The sequence below is a fragment of the Bemisia tabaci genome, chromosome 6 (assembly GCF_918797505.1).
Source record: "Bemisia tabaci chromosome 6, PGI_BMITA_v3".
NCBI lineage: Eukaryota > Metazoa > Arthropoda > Insecta > Hemiptera > Aleyrodidae > Bemisia > Bemisia tabaci.
In genome coordinates, this window is record NC_092798.1 from 51,174,809 (window position 1) to 51,193,300 (window position 18,492).

The 18,492-nt window shown below is 38.9% G+C and overlaps 2 protein-coding genes across 6 annotated transcripts in view; one reads left to right on the forward strand and one right to left on the reverse strand.

Annotated features, from left to right (window-relative positions):
* LOC109034758 (lachesin) overlaps positions 1–18,492 on the reverse strand; it is a 252,465-nt gene that overhangs the window by 135,422 nt on the left and 98,551 nt on the right. For both annotated transcript variants that reach the window (XM_072301889.1, XM_072301888.1), the window contains exon 2: positions 17,125–17,275. In XM_072301889.1, coding sequence (XP_072157990.1) covers positions 17,125–17,182 — 58 coding nt within the window. In that variant the 5' untranslated portion in view covers positions 17,183–17,275. The remainder of the gene's footprint in view (positions 1–17,124; positions 17,276–18,492) is intronic.
* On the forward strand, positions 235–8,384 carry LOC109042013 (uncharacterized). 4 transcript variants are annotated; one of them, XM_072301872.1, is made up of 4 exons: positions 235–347; positions 1,126–1,325; positions 2,062–2,177; positions 3,617–8,384. In XM_072301872.1, exon 4 carries the CDS (start codon positions 3,632–3,634, stop codon positions 6,440–6,442), a length of 2,811 nt encoding a protein of 936 aa, XP_072157973.1. In that variant the 5' UTR covers positions 235–347; positions 1,126–1,325; positions 2,062–2,177; positions 3,617–3,631; the 3' UTR covers positions 6,443–8,384. The 4 variants fall into 4 exon arrangements, with proteins under 4 accessions (XP_072157973.1, XP_072157974.1, XP_018914094.2 ...); XM_072301873.1 differs by having other exon boundaries at positions 264–301; XM_019058549.2 differs by lacking the exon at positions 235–347 and adding an exon at positions 354–540.

The window sequence follows — 18,492 nt, forward strand, 5'->3', positions numbered from 1 at the left end:
TATTATTTTTTTCTTTGGTGTGAAATAATGGAAGAAAGGAATTTTACCTTTTTGACTATGCCTTGCGCTTGAGTACATATTCTTCAAGCTTCAAGCGAATAATTTTCATTTGTCCATTAGTTTAGCCTTCAAAAAAAGAAAATGCAACTTACGCTACACATCTACGTTGGATGCTTAATCAACATATCAGCGTCAGCTGATTGGCGGATTAGCGCCAAGACGGTGTCTTCCAATTGTCTTCGCGTTTGTAAACAAAACAAAATCAAACCACGTGAGTTGTGACAGGGACCCATGTGAGCAGGTGCGATTTTCAAGATATTAGATGTTTCAGTTCAAAAACTTCTGAGGTAAATAAACTAGCGAATTGAACTTGGAACTGTCCAAAAGTTTCTTATCCATTCAGAAAAATCAGTGTCATCGCGGGAAACATTACGAAACTTGTTACTTGTTTGGTTAGGTTTCAGATTCGTGTGATTTTCGATTTTCGGCGCTGTCCTGGAAAGAGGTTTTGCTTCATCATTTCGACTGATTTTAATTTACGTAAGTTCTATGAACTCCTCTTCTTGGTCTTGTGTCTTGACATTTTCAGCAATGTTTAATCATTAGAAAAATTCGGTTGCACTCGGACTCATGATTTATTCAATAGTTACATAGTGAATATTTACTTATAACCATTCTTAAGTTCCTCAATGACGATATATCTACTGATCTACTGGAATGAAATCTGCAATTTTTCACCAGGGGTCCGATTATTGAATGTATGTTGATTCGACAAGATAGGCGTAGCCCTGTCTTAACCATGCAATGAATCGCATCTCGACGGTGTAAGTCGGCAATCACATAACTCGTTTGCGGTGTCTGAAAATCTCCGCCTCTGTGTTATTTTTTTAAAGGAGAACAAATTGACATCATTCCTTGAAGTTTTCGCAGAATTTTCTTTGCACAGAGAAGAAAAATCACGGCAGTTTTAAAGAATTGCCATGGAGTAGTTTTCCGTTTAAAAAATAAAGTATGACAGGAAGTCTGCGACGTCGCAAACCGAGTTATGTGATTGCCGACTTACACCGTCGATTTGGATGTATTACTTAATCAGGCTGATTGAAACTTGTATTAATTTGTCCGCAGTTTGATTATCCAACAAAAGGAACTGAGGTGAGGTGAGGTTGTGGTTGAAATTCGTTCAACATAAGTAAGTTCATGTTGGCATTGATTGGGAGTAAAATCTGATTGGAATTTGAATTGTAATCAATGCTGGAAGAACATATCTGCTTGCACCACCTAAACATCTCAAGCTTTTGCAGAAGAGGCCTAGACCTGCATAGATGGTAAGAAGTTGTGACTTTCATTGTATTTTGAAAAATATGAACACTTCCTCGAAATATCACTCTTTTAAGACTAAAAGGGAAGACAGTTGTGTAGGTAGGTCCAGTGGATGTGCACAATTGATATGAGGATGATGTACTATTTTCAGTTTTCTGAAAATATGGTCGTAGGCTTTAGAGTTAGGATGCATTACTCAGTCAGACCTTGTGTTTACCTAACATAATATCCTGCTGAGAACAGAGCCATTAATTATGTAAATCAACTTAGATAACTTTACACCAACCGATTGCGGTGAACGCACGGGTCGAAAGACGAGATGTTGGAGTTTTTTAGCCAACGTGCGTAGAAAATTCAGCTTAAAGCTGAAATCTCATTAGAGAGGGAAAAAGCTCACACACAAGCACAATTTTCCCTCAAAGAGATATGCTGTTTGGAGCAACACTAGTTACGTCCATTCAGGAAGGCAACTACAAACGCGTTTCGGCCTTGTTGGGCCAATCCTCAGTAGTCCTCAACGCGTCTGTAGTTGCCTTCCTGAATGGACGTAACTAGTGTTGCTCCAAACAGCATATCTCTTTGAGGGAAAATTGTGCTTGTGTGTGAGCATTTTCCCTCTCTAATGAGATTTCAGCTTTAAGCTGAATTTTTTACGCACGTTGGCTAAAAAACTCCAACATCTCGTCTTTAGATAACTTTGGTAAGTGCAGCCTTTTAATGTTGTTGTATTTTCATTCGCAGTATTACCAAAGGAGCAGCAATCATTTGGGATGATTTTTGCGAGGTCCAGAGCAAATTACGTTTGCAAATGAATCTTACAGTCAGTCAAATCGAACTTTGAATGGTCCAAACATCAGGTATGATCGTTTTCTCTTTTCCTAATGAGGTGCTTATTTTTGATTCTCATTGATTTTCATAGGAAACCAATGTGTCTTCCTTGGAAAAAGTAGTATACTGTGTGCTTTTTTTTTTTTTTCCACCAATTTCAAATGGTCTATCGGCTAATCCCATGCTTATTACCCTAGCCCCAAGTGACTATTGCCTGAGACCATTGAACTGAGATCACCTGGCCGGGAATTGGACCCGGGAGCTCTTGGTCGTAGGGCCAGCGCTACAACCTCTACACCACAGAAGGCCGACTCGCCTGCTGCTTGCTCTGAAGAGCAGTGAAGATAATCTTCCGAAATTCAAATTTATAGTTTTGTAATTTATGTTTCTCTGTTGAACTGATCAAGTGTGCCTAAAGTGTTTCATTTATCTAGATGTCTACTTTCAGATTACAATGTCAACTTTTGAATCACTGCCGAGTGGCTACTAACCAGGAAAACCGTTTTATTCATAATTCGATTAATTTTAAGGCTACCTCAACACAAACTTTCCCAAAAAATTTTGTAATTTTTTTTAATACCATCGTTTTCTTTTCTTTTCATCGTGCATTTTGGAGCATGGAATTTAGAGTTATATTTGGACTACATTTTGCAATTTGGAATTATAATTTCTGGCTCATTCGTAAAAACACTTATGTGCATGGGGAAACTAATGGCACATATGTTGTTTCTAAACCGGGCCGGAATTCATAGTTCCTAATTGCAAAATGTAGTCCATTTGTACTCGAAATTTTTTGGCGTAATGATTTTTCTAGGGCCAAATGATACTATCCAAAATCCCTCCCCAGCCTTATAATAGCTACACTCATAGAGAAAACACCATTTTTGTTCTCATTTTTTTTTTTTTCTTTGCATTAAGTATTGGAATAAAAAAGTAGCTTATATGAAATAGAGTGAGAAAGGAGAGGAGGGATAAAATATCACATCAAATGAGGGGCTTGGAGGACAAGTAGGATGAGTGCAGTTTTTGCTGTTTCAAAAAATGTGTGTTTATAGTTTCAAAATTAAAAAGGAGTCCTATTGCAGAAAGGAAGTTCGAACTCACTTTTTTGTGCTTAAAGGTTGGATGTCAATTGTGAATTTTTCACAGAGTATATATTAAGACTATAGTTTCTGTGAAAATCATTACAAAAAGCATCTAAATTTTTTCAAAAATTGCTCTTTATCCCACTTGTCTTCCAAGCCCCTCAAATGACACTTCAATTTAACCTAAAGTCTTAGTACTGGCATGAAGCAAAGGAATATGTTTTATTTACAATTCTGATATTAATTTTTTCATCTCTATGTCTTCGGTTTTGTGAATATTTTTATGCCAACATTTTTGTGAGGAACCAGGGTTTGTTCTGACTGGGAATCTTTATGAACAGTGTGTCATCAATTTTTGTAATACAAATTGTGTTCTTTTCTAGTTGGGAAAATTCAAGATGAGCCATCAAGACAATGATGCACGATTGGATGCACACTTGCTGACAGATATTTGGTCGACCTTGCAGGAATTGGAAACACCCAGTGCTTTTGCGTTTAGTGCTGTGAGACCATCCCTACCAAACCCTGGCCTCTTCATTCCGCCTTATGGGCTAGTTGGTCTACCTTTATCCAAAGATGATGCCCAGAAAATCATCTCACAGGCTCGTCAGTCCCCTTTTGGTAAAGGAGAAGAAACGGTAATTGATACTAGCGTTCGCAAAAGCTGGGAGCTCAACACAAATCAGTTTTCGCTCAACAATCCTGATTGGAAAGAAACCGAGCAAGAAATCTTAGAATCTGTCATCTTAGGACTTGGGCTCCCAAAGGGGATGGGGAGAGTGTCAGCAGAACTGTACAAGCTCCTACTATATGAGCCAGGAGCATTTTTTAAACCACACAAAGATAGTGAAAAGGCTCCCGGTATGTTTGCTACATTGGTTATTAGCTTGCCTTCTCCACATGAAGGCGGGAAGCTGGTCATGACATTCAACGGTGAAAAGTATGAGTTTGGGACAGCAGATTTCTCTGCTTATAGATTTTCATTTGCTGCATGGTATTCAGACATCCTGCATGAGGTTCTTCCCGTTAAGTCAGGTTATCGACTTGTCCTGACGTATAATCTTATTCGGCAAACTAACTTCGAAATACCATCATATGATTTGGTTCGTGGAAGAGCACAACAACTCTCAATGCTGCTGAAGCAGTATGATCTGCGCGTCTTGCAAAATGATGATGAGTTACCAGCCATCTTGATTCATAAATTAAAACATGAATATACGCCAGCTAGTTTAAATCTGAGATCACTGAAACCACCAGACCTTGCCCAGGTGTCCACCCTCGCCCAGCTAGCAACGGAACTTGACTTCTGTATTTTTCTTGCTACTTTGGAACTTAAAGTGAATACAGATGAGGAATATGATGATGATGATGATTATAAAGAGAAGGAAACACGCTTAAAAAACATCGTTGACCTGGATGGAAAACTGATCCTTGAAGAGTTTGATTGCCTGGAAGACGCTTTGATTGATAAAACTCCTCAAGATGAAGATAGGGAAGCTGACGAATCAGTACATGAGGGCTACACTGGGAACGAGGGTTGCCCAGTCACTTACTGGTATCGCGACACTGTTGTGTTCCTTGTACCACCATCCACAAAATTCAGCTTTTTGTTCCGATTCAGATCAGATGGAAGCGTTATTGAGTCACTTTTCAACAGTCTGATGAAAAAATATTCAAATGGTCCTGCTCAAAAATCTAAGTTAAAGAAACTCTGCAAACGGGCTTTAAAGCAGAATATTGGGCAAGGCCCTATTCCTGACTTCTTTCAGCAAGCAGCAGCTACCGCTCTAGATTTAGGTTGGTTTGATCTTTTTGAAAAAGCGAGTGAGAAAACAAGGGGGAAAATTGTGCTTGATCATGCCCACATGTTAGGTCGCTTAACTGCGAAAAACGGTGTTGCTGCAATTAGTGATCAGTTGATGAAAGGTACACAAGCTGCATCCTCTATCCCCAAAATGGTGCAGTTCTTGAAAGTAGTTGCTGAAGGTTTTGAGAAGGTTTTACCAGAGTCTGGTTCAGCAGAACGAGCTACTTTGAAGCAATGGTCAGATAAAGCAATTTTCAGTGCTGCAGCCGAACTTACAACACCAACAAAATCTGATGCTGCTTCCTTAGCACAGCTATGTAAAACCATCGATTGGAGTCTGTTTGAAACAGAGGTGATGCCCATCATTAGCGAAGCAGCTGTAATGTTTACGATTTGGTTTATCAATGAGTTAATATCCATCTTAGGGGAGGGACTAAGTAAAGAACAACAATTATTTATTGAGATCATCGTTTGTAATATCTGGGATTCGTTTGTTTTTAGTTGCAAGCAGGGAGGCTCAGCTTTCCAAAAAAAGGAAAGTTTAAACGCAAATGACATACGGTGTATTGTGGAGAATACCATGAAAATTATGCCCCCCGAGTTTTTTGAAACAACTATCATTCCTGCGATGCTTAAGGCAGTCCCCAACAGTTCGAAAGAGTGCTCGAAGGATGTTTTTTTCCCCCTCACACAAATGATTGTAAAAAATGAATTTTTGGGATCCAGATTGCCAAGAACTGATTCTGATCCTCCATTATTGCATAAGCAGTTTGTTCAAGCTCTTTTATTGAAATATCTGATGGATTATGTCGGCCTTGAACCCCAAGCTCCGACAGATTGGTCTGTATCTTTGCCAAAACCCCGCTGGGGCTCACCATGCAAGTGCGAGGATTGCGCGGTGGTCCATAGATTCTTACAGAATCCAGTTCAAAATAGGCTTGATTTAAAGCGCACACTACCTCATCACAAACATCTTGACAGTAAATTTTCCTCCCATTACTTTTCTCACGATATAAGACCTTATGACTGTGAAACAATTAGAGATGGAAGGCCATTTACCTGGCGGATCACCAAAAGTAGGCGCAGCTATGAAAATGCCAAAACCGAATGGATCAGGAATACTAAAACTGCCGTACAAATGATGCATGAATTGAAATCAAATGAATCAGCTGATGGAAAATTAGAGGTGTACCTGCAGCCTCATTTCCGCAATTTCATGAATGCCAGTCTTAAAGAACTTCCAGATTTAGCATCTTTAGTCGTAATCCCACAGTTATTGCAAACCAATGAAAATGTAGCTCCTGCTCATATTGCAACTGAACTGACCAATCAGACCGCTGAGATTGGTCAGAAGAGAGGATCAAGTCAGAGTGACACAATTTCAGCCAAGCGATCTTGCTAATCTTAATTGCTCTTAGACAGAATGCAAGAAACAAATTTTTATTTCAATATCACTTTAACGTCTGCAGACGAATGAATCAAATGCTGTTTTATTTTTCTATTTTTTTCAACCTAAGTAGATGAACTGAAACCAAGCTGTATTTTGTTTAATTTTTCATGAATAATTATTTTCGCTTGTAAAACAATTCTCAACTATGTATATTTTTTGATTAATAAGAGTGTGTAAGTATGATTAAAGTGCATTTCAGCTGCTAAATATGCTCCAAAAGTAAGCTTTTCTGCTTTTCCTCTCAAATTGTCAAACTATAGAAGAAAAAGAAGAACATTTCTGCGCAAAACTCAAAGTTTCTGTATGAGTTTTATATTTCTTATGACTTATTGATCGAACAGGGAATTCATTTTGATGAGCCAACCTCCATTCCAGGTATGCCACATCATCCCATTATGAAATGATTCAATTAATTTAGACTTCATCCAAGTGAGAATGATGCTGTCCATATTGCTTTTCTAGTTTCCTTTTGTTGGCTAACTGTCCTGATTTTAGATCTACTATTTCGCAGCCTATTGGCTACCAAATTATTGCCAGTATGCAGTCATTGAGACCTGATACAAGTTTCAGGCAATTTTCAAAATTGCGAAAAGAAAGCCCATTCACTTAACTTAACATCCTCAGTAAACTAGTGGGCTGATTCTCGAATTGTATAGCTAGTAGAGGTGGGTGAGAGGTGAGTGAGGAATGAAATTCATTCATATCAATCCATTCATATATTTCTTCTTATCTTGGGAATACAGGAAAGTCGAGAAATTTATTTTTGGAATGGCCACTGCATGCTCAAAGTCAACCTCTAAAACTGGTTATATCAGGAATCCATGAATCAATCTTGATATTAAGTAAGTAACATCTGATCATTCTATTCTTTAACTCTTTCCTTCAAGCAAGTATTACCTTTTTTAGAATTCATTTTCAATGCCCCATTAAATCGCTGAAATTTCACTCTTATATGGAGAAAATGCATCTCTGGAGTTTGTTATTACCACAAAAAATACCCAAAAACTAAATTAGCATAGTAATTAGCCTTGTTATCTAAGTTAAGCAAGAAAGAGAACTGCCTCTAAAATATCTTTCATTTATCCTTACTCCAGTTTTGTATGCAGCCGCCATACCTTCTAAATGTTTACACTTTGAATTCTTAGTCAAATTTATTTTCAATGAACTAAAAGTTTGGTAAATTTTTTTTCTCGTCCTAAGTAGAACTCAGATTAGATATAGGATGATATTTTTTCATACATTCCATGTGCTCAATCAGGTACAGATTTATTAATTTAATTTACTCTTTGATTTTGTATAATCATCACAGTTTCCTTAATATTATGTAGTATAAGAATTCATGTCTAAAAAAATTGAAATATTTTGAGGAGTGATCTCCTTTCAACTTTATTCCTCTTCATGTACTCTTGCAATTTCAATTTTTATTTTTAAGCTCCTTTTTGATACCGGGTTGTGTTACCTGAATTCATATTATTTGTTGAATTTTTGTTTAATTCCTACTTTGATACTTTTTACTTTTTAGTCTTAAGAATTCCCCCTGAAATATACGTAAGCATCAGAAATTTAACTTTCTTATTAGCTTCCTTTTCCATTATTCTTATATTAGCTCAAACACTCAAAACCTAACTATTTTTACTTTTTTGCTTCTACTGTACGTAATAAATTATTGTATAACTCTGGTAATCCTCTTGTTTATGAACAAAATTCATGCCCCATAGATATGTGCCGCCCTTTAATAATACAATCATTTTTGCCTTCTTATTTTGCTTTCATATTTGTTAGTGCCTTCAAGGTTGCTCGTGCAACCACATTACTCACATGTTATTTTGATAAGGAACATTTCTGTTTATAAAGTTTTCATTGAATAAATTTTGTGCCTTTGTTTTAATGACATCGCTGATTGTTTTCTTCTCATTAAGCCGATTGTTCAGTCAGGTGCTCCAGTAGCAGTGACCTTTACTGTACCAAGCAATTTTCAAAAACTCCTGGAAATTCTGTCAAAAATTATTATTCAATGAACCCTTTTTTGTTATTTTTTAAACTGAAATTTACCTTTGATAAAAATTACGTAAAATTCATTTAGAAAAATATCTAATGTACTTAGAGTTCGGTAAAAATTTTTTTCAAATAGTTAAGGTGTTAAAAAAATGGAGTAAATCTCTCATGAATTTTGGAACCTTTTCCTTACTTAAATTTTACCCTTCATAAATTTGACTTAAAAGTGTATGCAAAGAAGGTTTCCTGTAACGTACATTTTTACGGTTTTTTTTAGAGAGTTGTCTTTTTATATTTTATGAGTTTCTTTTCAACAGTTGGCGCTGCAACCTAGTGTATTTATAAATCGTCATAAAGGAGTCTAAACGTCTTTGGACAATCCTGTACTTTTTGAATAAATTAAGAGTGCTTCTAGATGAAGCGGAAATGGTTTTTGAACCTGCAACATTTCGAGAGGTATCCAGGGGGCAGAAGCCCCAACTTTTTTTCTTTCTAGAGGCAACTCCTACTTTTTGATACATTGTTGGACGGACCCTGAAAAAAATAACTTCTCTTTTAATATTGCTCGTTTCTGGCTGTTACCATTTCGAGATAGGTATCAGTCAGTCAAAGTTTTGTGAATTTCAAATCCGTTAAGCTTCTATTTTGATAGCTCAGATGTTGCTGGAAATTATTTTTCTCATCTACTTTTTGAAAATGAAATCTTTATGAAGGGTTTATAAAAGAATATTGATAGGTAAAGTTTAAAACCACGTATCTCCTTTCTGCCCTACTTTATTTTTTCTCCAGAAAACTAGTCCGCGTAATTTTTTGTGAACTGCCTTGATTTTTCTTCTCTGTTAGCAGAATGCCTTATATATTTCAAGTGAATAAGTTAGCTAGTTCGTCTTTTAGTAGACATTTCTTTTAGTTATCAGTCGTCTGTGTCACGATTTTTACTTTTCCAACATTTTGGTAAGTTAATTACTGCCTTTTCTCTGAAAAATATTTTTTAGTACTTATGGATTACGTAGACATGAACTATTTTTAAAGAGGCTGCTTCTTTTTAATTCATTGTAGATTTCCTTTCTTTCCGTTTCTCATACTTTTTTAAGACGATTCTCCGGTAAAACTATACTAAAAATAACTGACACTAAGTGGAATGGTTCTCATGTGGTCTCGTGGTTATGATGGTTGAACCCAAGCGGCGACTCTCTGTAATTGGTGCAATTCTGGAGTCGTCAACCACATTTAGAATCATCGAACGGACGAAGAAAGTTACCTTTTATGTTAGGCATCAATGGTGAAAGCCGGAAAATGTGTAGGTATCTAAATTTTCAAGTATATTTTTTAATCTGAAAGAAAACTATCCCAAAGTTCAAGGAACCATCGTTTCTTTTCATTAAACAAAAAAATTGACAAAATAGGAGCGCAAATCTGCAACGTCGCACTCGGAGGGATGCATTTTTAGACTCAAGCCATCGATAGGTATGCATCAAGTCTCATATCTATCTCGATCGGGATGATCGACGATCAGTCTCGTTACATCGACGAGAAAACAATTAACTCTATAATCACGAATCTCATTTGCGCAAAGTCTCAAAATCACCTCGCGTACTTAAAATTTTTTGGAAGGAAAATAAATCATCATTATGGTTTGAAATTTCTTCTGAATTTGCTTCAGTATCTGCAAGTCATTCTGTGAAAATTCCACGTCGTAATGAAATAGCTAGATGCCCGTATTAACCAACGCACTTATATCATGGAAGCGAGAAAAACCAAAACGCCTGCAATTTTGTGGGTATGCAACGCGGACATCCGCAGAGCACGTATAGTTGTATCATATGATTTGAACCAACATTGAGTTGTGTTCCTCGCTCAGTTGACGGAGGAGTTGACAGGAGTACCTCGTTTTGCGTCAAATCTCATGAGAGATGTAGTTGCACCTCTTTGTCTTTCTTTTGTTTTCAATACGAGGAATATATTGTGGACAATTTTATTTATTTCAGATCCAACAACGCCATTTTTATTACCTCATGGAAGTCTCTATCTGGTCATTTTTAACTCACCGTAAGACTCGATCAAGAAAATTCCCGTTGCCTTAATTCTGTTCACTTTTTCCTAGAGGAGCGGATTTTATCTGTATGATTTTCATTCACCTCGCGATTATACAGGGTGATCTAAGGTTCAGCCTCCAGACTACAGGAGCGCGTTCTACGGGTAAGACTATTATAAGAATTGTTTCCTACATGACATATTAGACACATGACATATGACATATTAGTATTCAATGCTATATGTACAACGGGGCTACAGCTTCCACACCCCCGCCCTAAATTCTGTAAAATCAATCGTTTTTTCTGCATTTTGACAACGGAAACTCTGTCAATTAAATTTTTTCATTAAAATTTTCATAGACAACGATTCAAACAAGACAACTCCGAAGCTAAAAAAAAAACCCCTCAAAGTAGAGGCCGTAATGAAGAGGATATTCCACGCTATCCTGAGAATTCACTTCTATATCTAGCCAATCTCTCCTTGCAGAGATAGGAATCAAATTAATTAGCAGGGTTGCCATGTATTCAGTTTTGGAGGCCGTAAACAAAATGGCAACCCTGTTAATATATTTGCTCCCTATCTTTACATGGAGAGTTTGACTAGATTTAGAGGTAGATTCTCAGGGTGGCGCGAAATACCCCCTCCCTTACGGCCTCAACTTTGAGAGCTTTTTTTGAGCTTTGGAGTGGATCTTAGAGAAAATCAGTGGCATCATCTTGTTCCTCACAAAATTTTACGTTAGAACCAGTTCAATCGCAAATTCCTGACATTGGTGTGTTAGAGCTCAATTTAGTACTTATGATCGCTGAAATTCGCTGAAAATTATTATTTTAATATTTTTAACTCTTTAATGTATTTGTATTTCAATATTTTTTGGCCGCAATTCTGTGCCGTTGCGTCAAACGCAACGGCGCGAGCTAAATGCGGCCTTCTGTCGTGCCGAGGAAAATATCGACGGTAAAACTACCAAACCACGTATCTCGGTTTGCGACGTCGCAGACTTCCTGTCATACTTTATTTTTTAAATGAAAAACTACTGAACGTCCAGTCTTGAAAATTTCTGTGATTTTCCCTCTTCGCGCGGAGAAAATTCTGTGAAAATTTCAAGGAATGATATTGATTTGGTCTACTTCAAAAAAATAAAATGCGAGCGTAGATTTTTAAACACCGCAAACGAGATACGTGGTTTGGTAGTTTCACCGTCGATATGTCGTATCTACATTCGAACGCAGTCAAATTCCCTCAGATGAAACACCTTTTCCGGAAAACTCGAGTGCCTTATTTCTCGTCGAATTTTCTCGGATGTTTCAACCGCCGTTCAATCTAGCTTGCCGGGAAATTCAAGAGGAAAATAATCATAATATTCCTGAAAAATAACCATTTTACCAGGCGAAAATGCGGCGAAGTTCGAATGTTCATACGGCGTTTCTCCTTAGAGCCCGACATAGGGCTCCGCGCCTCTGCCTGCTTGAGGTCGGTTGTTTGTTGCACCGCGGGAAAAGTTGATGAAGCAAGCGTTGATTTATAATTCAAACCGGTGCCACCACTTGAGCGTGCCCGCGCCCCGTTTAAGTATGAATGTGTTTATCTGTGTGGATCGAGGGAGGGGTAAGTATTAATTTGCCGCTGTGTTTATACTTGCACTAATACTGCCGTGCTGGGGGAAAACGCCGTATGAGCCACCAGGAGTTGCCAAATTTCCTTCTACTAATCACGAATTTCCTGGAAAATTTGTGAACATTTCTTCTCCGATTTCTCAGAGGATTTTCTTTGTACTTTGATCTAAAAATTATACAAATTTTAAGGAAAAATATTTACAACTTTTTTCAAAATTTAATATTTTCTGACAGGAAATTTGGCAACATTCGAATTCTCATACGACATTTTTAGTTATAACGTCGAATAGGTGCACGCTCTGTGCAAAGGCAAATGTGTGTATGTGTGTGTGTGGGGGGTGAGTTTGTATGTTTTCTGAGTTCTCGAAGAGTTATGTGCATTGCACTAGGAAGGAGGGGGGCGAGGGGAGGCATGTGATGTTGTCGTTGTTGGAGTAGCCTCTCACCTTCACACCAGAGTGTCTATATATTATATTATTTTGATGGGAGATAAGAGGCCTGCACGAACCTCTGAATTTTATGAAACTTTTAATAATTGGGAAAATTAAAACAAAATACACCCCCAACTTTTGCGTGCAAACACTCACTTCCTATCTCTTGCTTCCCTCTCACCACGATTGTGTGCAGCGTGCACACCCCTGAGTTTTAAGCGGACTTATATATAATTTTGCTGAGCCGCAGAAGGATGGGGGTTGCTCACACTGAGTGCTGGATTTTCCTAAAAGTTCATCATTTTAATACCGAAAAGCTGGTTAAAATGCCCAATTGGACGGATTCAACAAAAATCCGCTTAACTGCATTTCACGTTGACTGATTTCCGCTTGTGTTTCATTTTTTGAGAGGAAAAGTTAGGCTCTCAACGCTTTGAAAAATTCCTAGAATTTCCCCTGAGACAAAGAAGAATATATGGTGATTCATAAGTCCAAGATCTAGAGTTCGTTCGTACAGGGTGTATGGGCATGACGCCCCTCTACTCTCCATGGAGGCCTTGGGACCCAGAAATGACGGCACTTCGTTTTGGTTTTTGAGATGGGAGGGGGGCTGTTATTGCCAACTTTTTATGGTTATCACCAACTGTACTTGCTGCCAATCCCAATACATCCAAGATTATTTGTCTCGAAAATAGCACACGGTTAGCCGTAAAACTATGTAAATACGTCGGCATACTGCGTTTGAGTAAAGTTCTCGCTGCGATGTGCGAATATACCTAAGTACATTTAGACCGCGTAAAACAGAAAGGAACCGAGCCACATCAGCAATTGCCAAATTTAACAAGGCGCATTTATTTTTTACACGAAAACGGTTGTGCTGATTTTTGCGCAAATTCTAGGGAATTCTCTGCATATCACAAAGCGGATTATTTGCAATTTTCAAAGGAACCCGCACAAACGTTCTCTTGTAAAAAATTAAAATTCCCAATTAAATTAGGTAATAGCTGATGTGGCTTGGTTCCTTTCTGCTGAATACGGTGCATTGTATGTCATTTTGTATTTACACTTGTCCGCCGTTTTTGGGTCTTGAGAGCTCTAAGTAGTTCAAGATGGAGGCCCTGGTAAAAATTGGCAGTAGAATCTGTGTTCCAAAATACCATAGACCTACAGCCGGCTGTAAGATTTCCAATAGCTTGTATAGCCAGCAACACGATTTCTTATGGCCTTTTATAGCCGATGGCGACTAAGCAACAGCCTGGCGATAAAGTGTATGCTAAACGTTACTAATTACGGATGTTAGAACTTGGTGAGTTTTTGGACTACCGCTCTCTTTTTGGGCCGTAGTATCTTGATTTAATTTGCGAGGAAAGCTCCGTACTTTTGAAGGATTGCCTGCCATTCCTAATATGTTGGAGCGTCTTTAATTTCGTATGATACTGTGCAATACCTCCAGTGTGAAATGGTTGCTTCAAGCGCCGCGGCACGCTGCGGCGAGGCGGACGGGCAGCCAGCGCTGAACGCGCATTGGCGCCTACAAACCTAACAGGGATACTTCACGCGTTGCGCAATGCGTGAAGTATCTCTGTCAGGTTTGTAGGCGTCAGAGTGCGTCGCCGCTCCGCTTTGTGTTGGGCTCTAAAATTTAATCTGGCGGAGTCAGCATTATTCAACTCATGATTTTGAAATGTTTGCACATCCTGTATGGATTATTCTCATTTTAATTGATGAAAAAAAATATGTAGTAAAGGAAAATATAATGTGCGTTTTGTAAATATTAAGGTGATTCCGCACAAACTTAAGGATTTAAAAAGCGCAAGAATTTCTACACAATTTCTTGTAGCCTTTTATAGCCGATGGCGAAAAAGCAACAGCCAGGCGATAAAGTGTAAAGCCCGGCGATAGGAACTATAGCCCGGCTGTATAATTTTTTATCGCTTCGTGTAGCCCGGCCGTAAGATTTTTTCCACTTTCTACAGCCAGCTATATGCTTTTCTATCGCCCTCTTCAGTCGGCTATAAGAACTCCTATGGTATTTTGAAACGCAGCTCCTATCGCCAATTTTTACCAGGGGGAACCAATCAAATCTCGTAGCTGCATGACGCTACTCTCTCTATCAAGGTATACTCTAAGTAGCTCCGATTCAAAAAAAGCAAACAATCATCTCCATCAAAACAAAGCCGCTCAAAAAAAAAGGACTCAAGTTCATGTGGAGAGACGTCCCGATTAATTTGACGAAGCAACCATGCGAGTAAGTGGAAAATAAGTCATCGGAGAATGGTGGGGGGGGGGTGGGAGGGGTGGAATTAAAGGAAACAAGGAGTGTGTGACTGAAGGCGAAAGAACCGAAGTCTGTGAGAAATGTCTCCGGACGGGAGGGAAGGTGGGGGGGGGGGGGGCACGAAAGTATGATTGATCCCGAAGCTCAATGAGGAAGAAACCCGAACGCTGAGTTCATATCTTACCGCTTACTCGAACAAAGAGAGCTGTCGAGTTAATTCAGAGCTCGCGAGTTGACTTTCGCTTTCATCGCAGGGATCGGGGCCAGAATCGAGCAGTGGCGTGGCGTGAATTGCTATATATCGATTGTTATTCCATTTAAACCTATGGTAAAGAATCGATTATTAAGGTGTTCGCTGCGAACACCCTGTTTATCGATCCTTTTCCATATGTTTAAATGGCATAACAATCGATTTATCGCAAAGCACGTCACGCCTCTGGAAACGAGAGGTGAAACCTGCCGTACTAGGGCAAAACGCCATATGAGCCTTCAGACGTTCCCGAATTCCCTTTCTATAAAATGCAAATTTCCTGGAAAACCAGTGGATATTTTTACCCCAATTTTGCGCAGAATTCCATTCGTGGTTTAATCTCCGGTATCTGAAAATTTTAAGGAAAAATACTCATAACTCTCCTCAAAAATCAACATTTTAACGGGGGGAATTTGGAAACTCTCGGATGTTCATACGGCGTTTTTCCTTGGCGCGGCAAAAATCGTCGCCCCTCTGACGGAAGGGTGTGTCTCGGATTCGACACGAGTCCCAGAAAGCATAGAGTTACACAGAAAACAGGGTTCACTTGAAAATTGAGATACACGCTAACGTCAAAGAGGCGACGAAATGACGAGGGTAGGGAAGGAATGTCGCGATACTCGAAATAGTATTGAAGCAGATGCATCGATATCTGTTTCGATACTAACGAAGGATCGACGGACGTGCTTTATCACCAAAACTTGTGTTTTTATTTTTTCGATTTAAATATTTTTTTCTTTTTAAAATTTGAATCATTTTTTCCCTGGTAAAAATTGGCGATAGGAGCTGCGTTTCAAAATACCATAGGATTTATTACGGCCGACTGAAGAAGGCTATAGAAAATCATATAGCTGGCTGTAGAAAGCGGAGCAAATCATATAGCTGGGCTACACGAAGCTATAAACAAGTGTACAGTCGGGCTATAGTTTTTATCGCCGGGCTTTACACTTTGTCGCCATTGGCTATAAAAGGCTATAAGAAATTGTGTAGAAATTCGTGTGCTTTGGAAATCATTAAGTTTTTTACGGACCTACCTTACTATTTAACCTAACACACATTATATTTTCCTTTAAAACACATTTTTTTTCATCAATTAAAATGAGAATAATCCATACAGAGTGTGCAAACATTTCAGAATCATGAGTTGAAAAACGCTGACTCCGCGAGATCAAATATCAGAGCCTAACACAAAGCGGAGCGGCGACGCACTGGCGCCTACAAACCTAACAGGGATACTTCACGCATTGCGCAATGCGTGAAGTATCACTGTTAGGTTTGTAGGAGTCAATGCGAGTTTCGCGCTCTCTGCCTGCCCGCCGCAGCTCATGCAAACTCATCAAAATTCTGGGCGTTTATTCTTTATAATCCATGAGCAATTCACAGAAAAATTCAAATCGTTGTGTTGTTTGGTTTCCATTTAAGAAACTAAAATTTGAGAGGAAATTGAATGGCTTAAAATTCAGTTAGGCTGATTTTGAACATAACAGTAAATCTGTCCATTTTCTCTGGGTTTTTTGTAACCGTAGGCAAAACTTTTCCTCTCATGCCTAAGTGGCACGATTTACAAGAATTGTGTTCTCTTCATATAGCCCTGTCTCCACGATCAAAATAGACTCTCAACAAGACCCATAAATCGACAACTGACCAGTGACCAGCCACGTCACTCGAATGTCGATGCATCGATCTATTTCAGGCCTCTACTTCGATCGTAGAGACAAGCGAAACGAGCAGTTTCGACAAATCGATTCGATGCCACCGAATACCTACACCATCAAGCGTAGATACCATATAGCATCGATATCCCGAGGGGAAGGGGCAAAAATTATGAATAGATTAATGATGCCTTGATAACCGGATCGGTTTGACAAATGTGCTCCTGCTGTCAAATCTATCCGTTTTGCGGAATATCGGTGGGAGAACGACACGCGTTCGCCGTGCGGGTCGGTGTTGAACTGACAAATGACGAACGGAAAATGAGGATAAATGATTCGGAATGGCCGTTAAAATAAGTCCAAGGCGATCGTTACCTTTGATGAAAGTTAGAAAGAGGAGGAAGAAAATGGAGCAGCTGAGAGAATGCGCCATTGCAGGATCATCGGGAACGGTCTCTCGGGGTGGGTTTCTTCAAGCGCTCGTGGAACAGCCAGCTCCCGTCAGCCCATGACATTTTTGTGCATCCTGAAACAATGTATAAATGATAGCATTAAAAATGATACACAACAATACTGCCACTGAAAAAAGTGGTATGCTGTTTTAGCACCTAAGATGTCAAATGTGTGTCTGGTGATCCTAAGATGCTGCCTAGATTGCCCACGCAGTTGAATTTGCATTCACTGGATGTAACTTTAACTGCGGGGGTAGTAAAGGCAGCATCTTGGGATTACCAGACACATTTTTGACATCCTAGGTGCTGAAAGAGCATATTATCTATTTCAGTGGCCGTGCTAAGGAAGAACGCCGCATGAACATTCGAGAGTTGCCAAACCCCGAATAAAACATGTATTTTTGAAGAAACTTCTGTATATTTTCCCTTAAAATGTTCCGATATTTTTTAGATTAAATTCACAACACTCTTGTCACATTCCCACGGCTTACGAGTTAGCATATTCTGGCACTTAGTTCCCTTTGATTCAAAGTCGAATCCCACTTTTTTCCATTTTGCCAAAAGGAATCACCCCTATTATTACATTGTTTCTAATGGGTGGTTTCACGATAACTGGAATAGTTTTGTCGCCGTAACAGACAACACATTTTTCGGTCATATTTTTAGTAGAAATGATAATCACTCGAAAGTTTTTCGCATTAATCTTCTAAGGGTTACGTATTATAACGGTTTCTAATGATTTATTGCTCTACTTCTCAATTAATATTTTTTAAATTCCGAAAATGTGCTGTCTGTTACGCGGTAAACAGTCAGCGTAACAGACAGCACATTTTCGGCCATTTATATATTAAAATTGAAAAGTAGAGCGATAAATCTTTGAAAAGCGTTGAAACACGTAACCCTGTGTAGATAAATGCAAAAAAAAATGGAGTGATTATCATTACTACCAAAAATATAATCAATAAATGTGTTGTCTGTTACGGCGACAAAACTATTCCAGTCATCGTGAAACCACCCTTATGTAGCTTTCTAGAACACACCCCCATCTTTCCCACCCGTCTCTAGTTCCTTCAGCATAAATTCGTCCAACTTTCGATGCTTTCGACGACAGCTCCTCAGAAAAATATGGCAACCCATCCCGTGTCTCGGAGTCAAGGCGGGAGATTTCTCCGTCGCGACGCGACGCGACGTTCCGAGTATTTTTTACGCGAGGTATCAGTTCCGCGCCGCAGAGTGTCACCGATTTGTATTTTAATTCACATTACTTTATTTTTAAGCCACCGTCAGCGCC

Bases quoted from the DNA above. Each gene is read 5' to 3' on its own strand.
- LOC109042013 (XM_072301872.1), top strand. From the start codon at position 3,632: ATGAGCCATCAAGACAATGATGCACGATTGGATGCACACTTGCTGACA.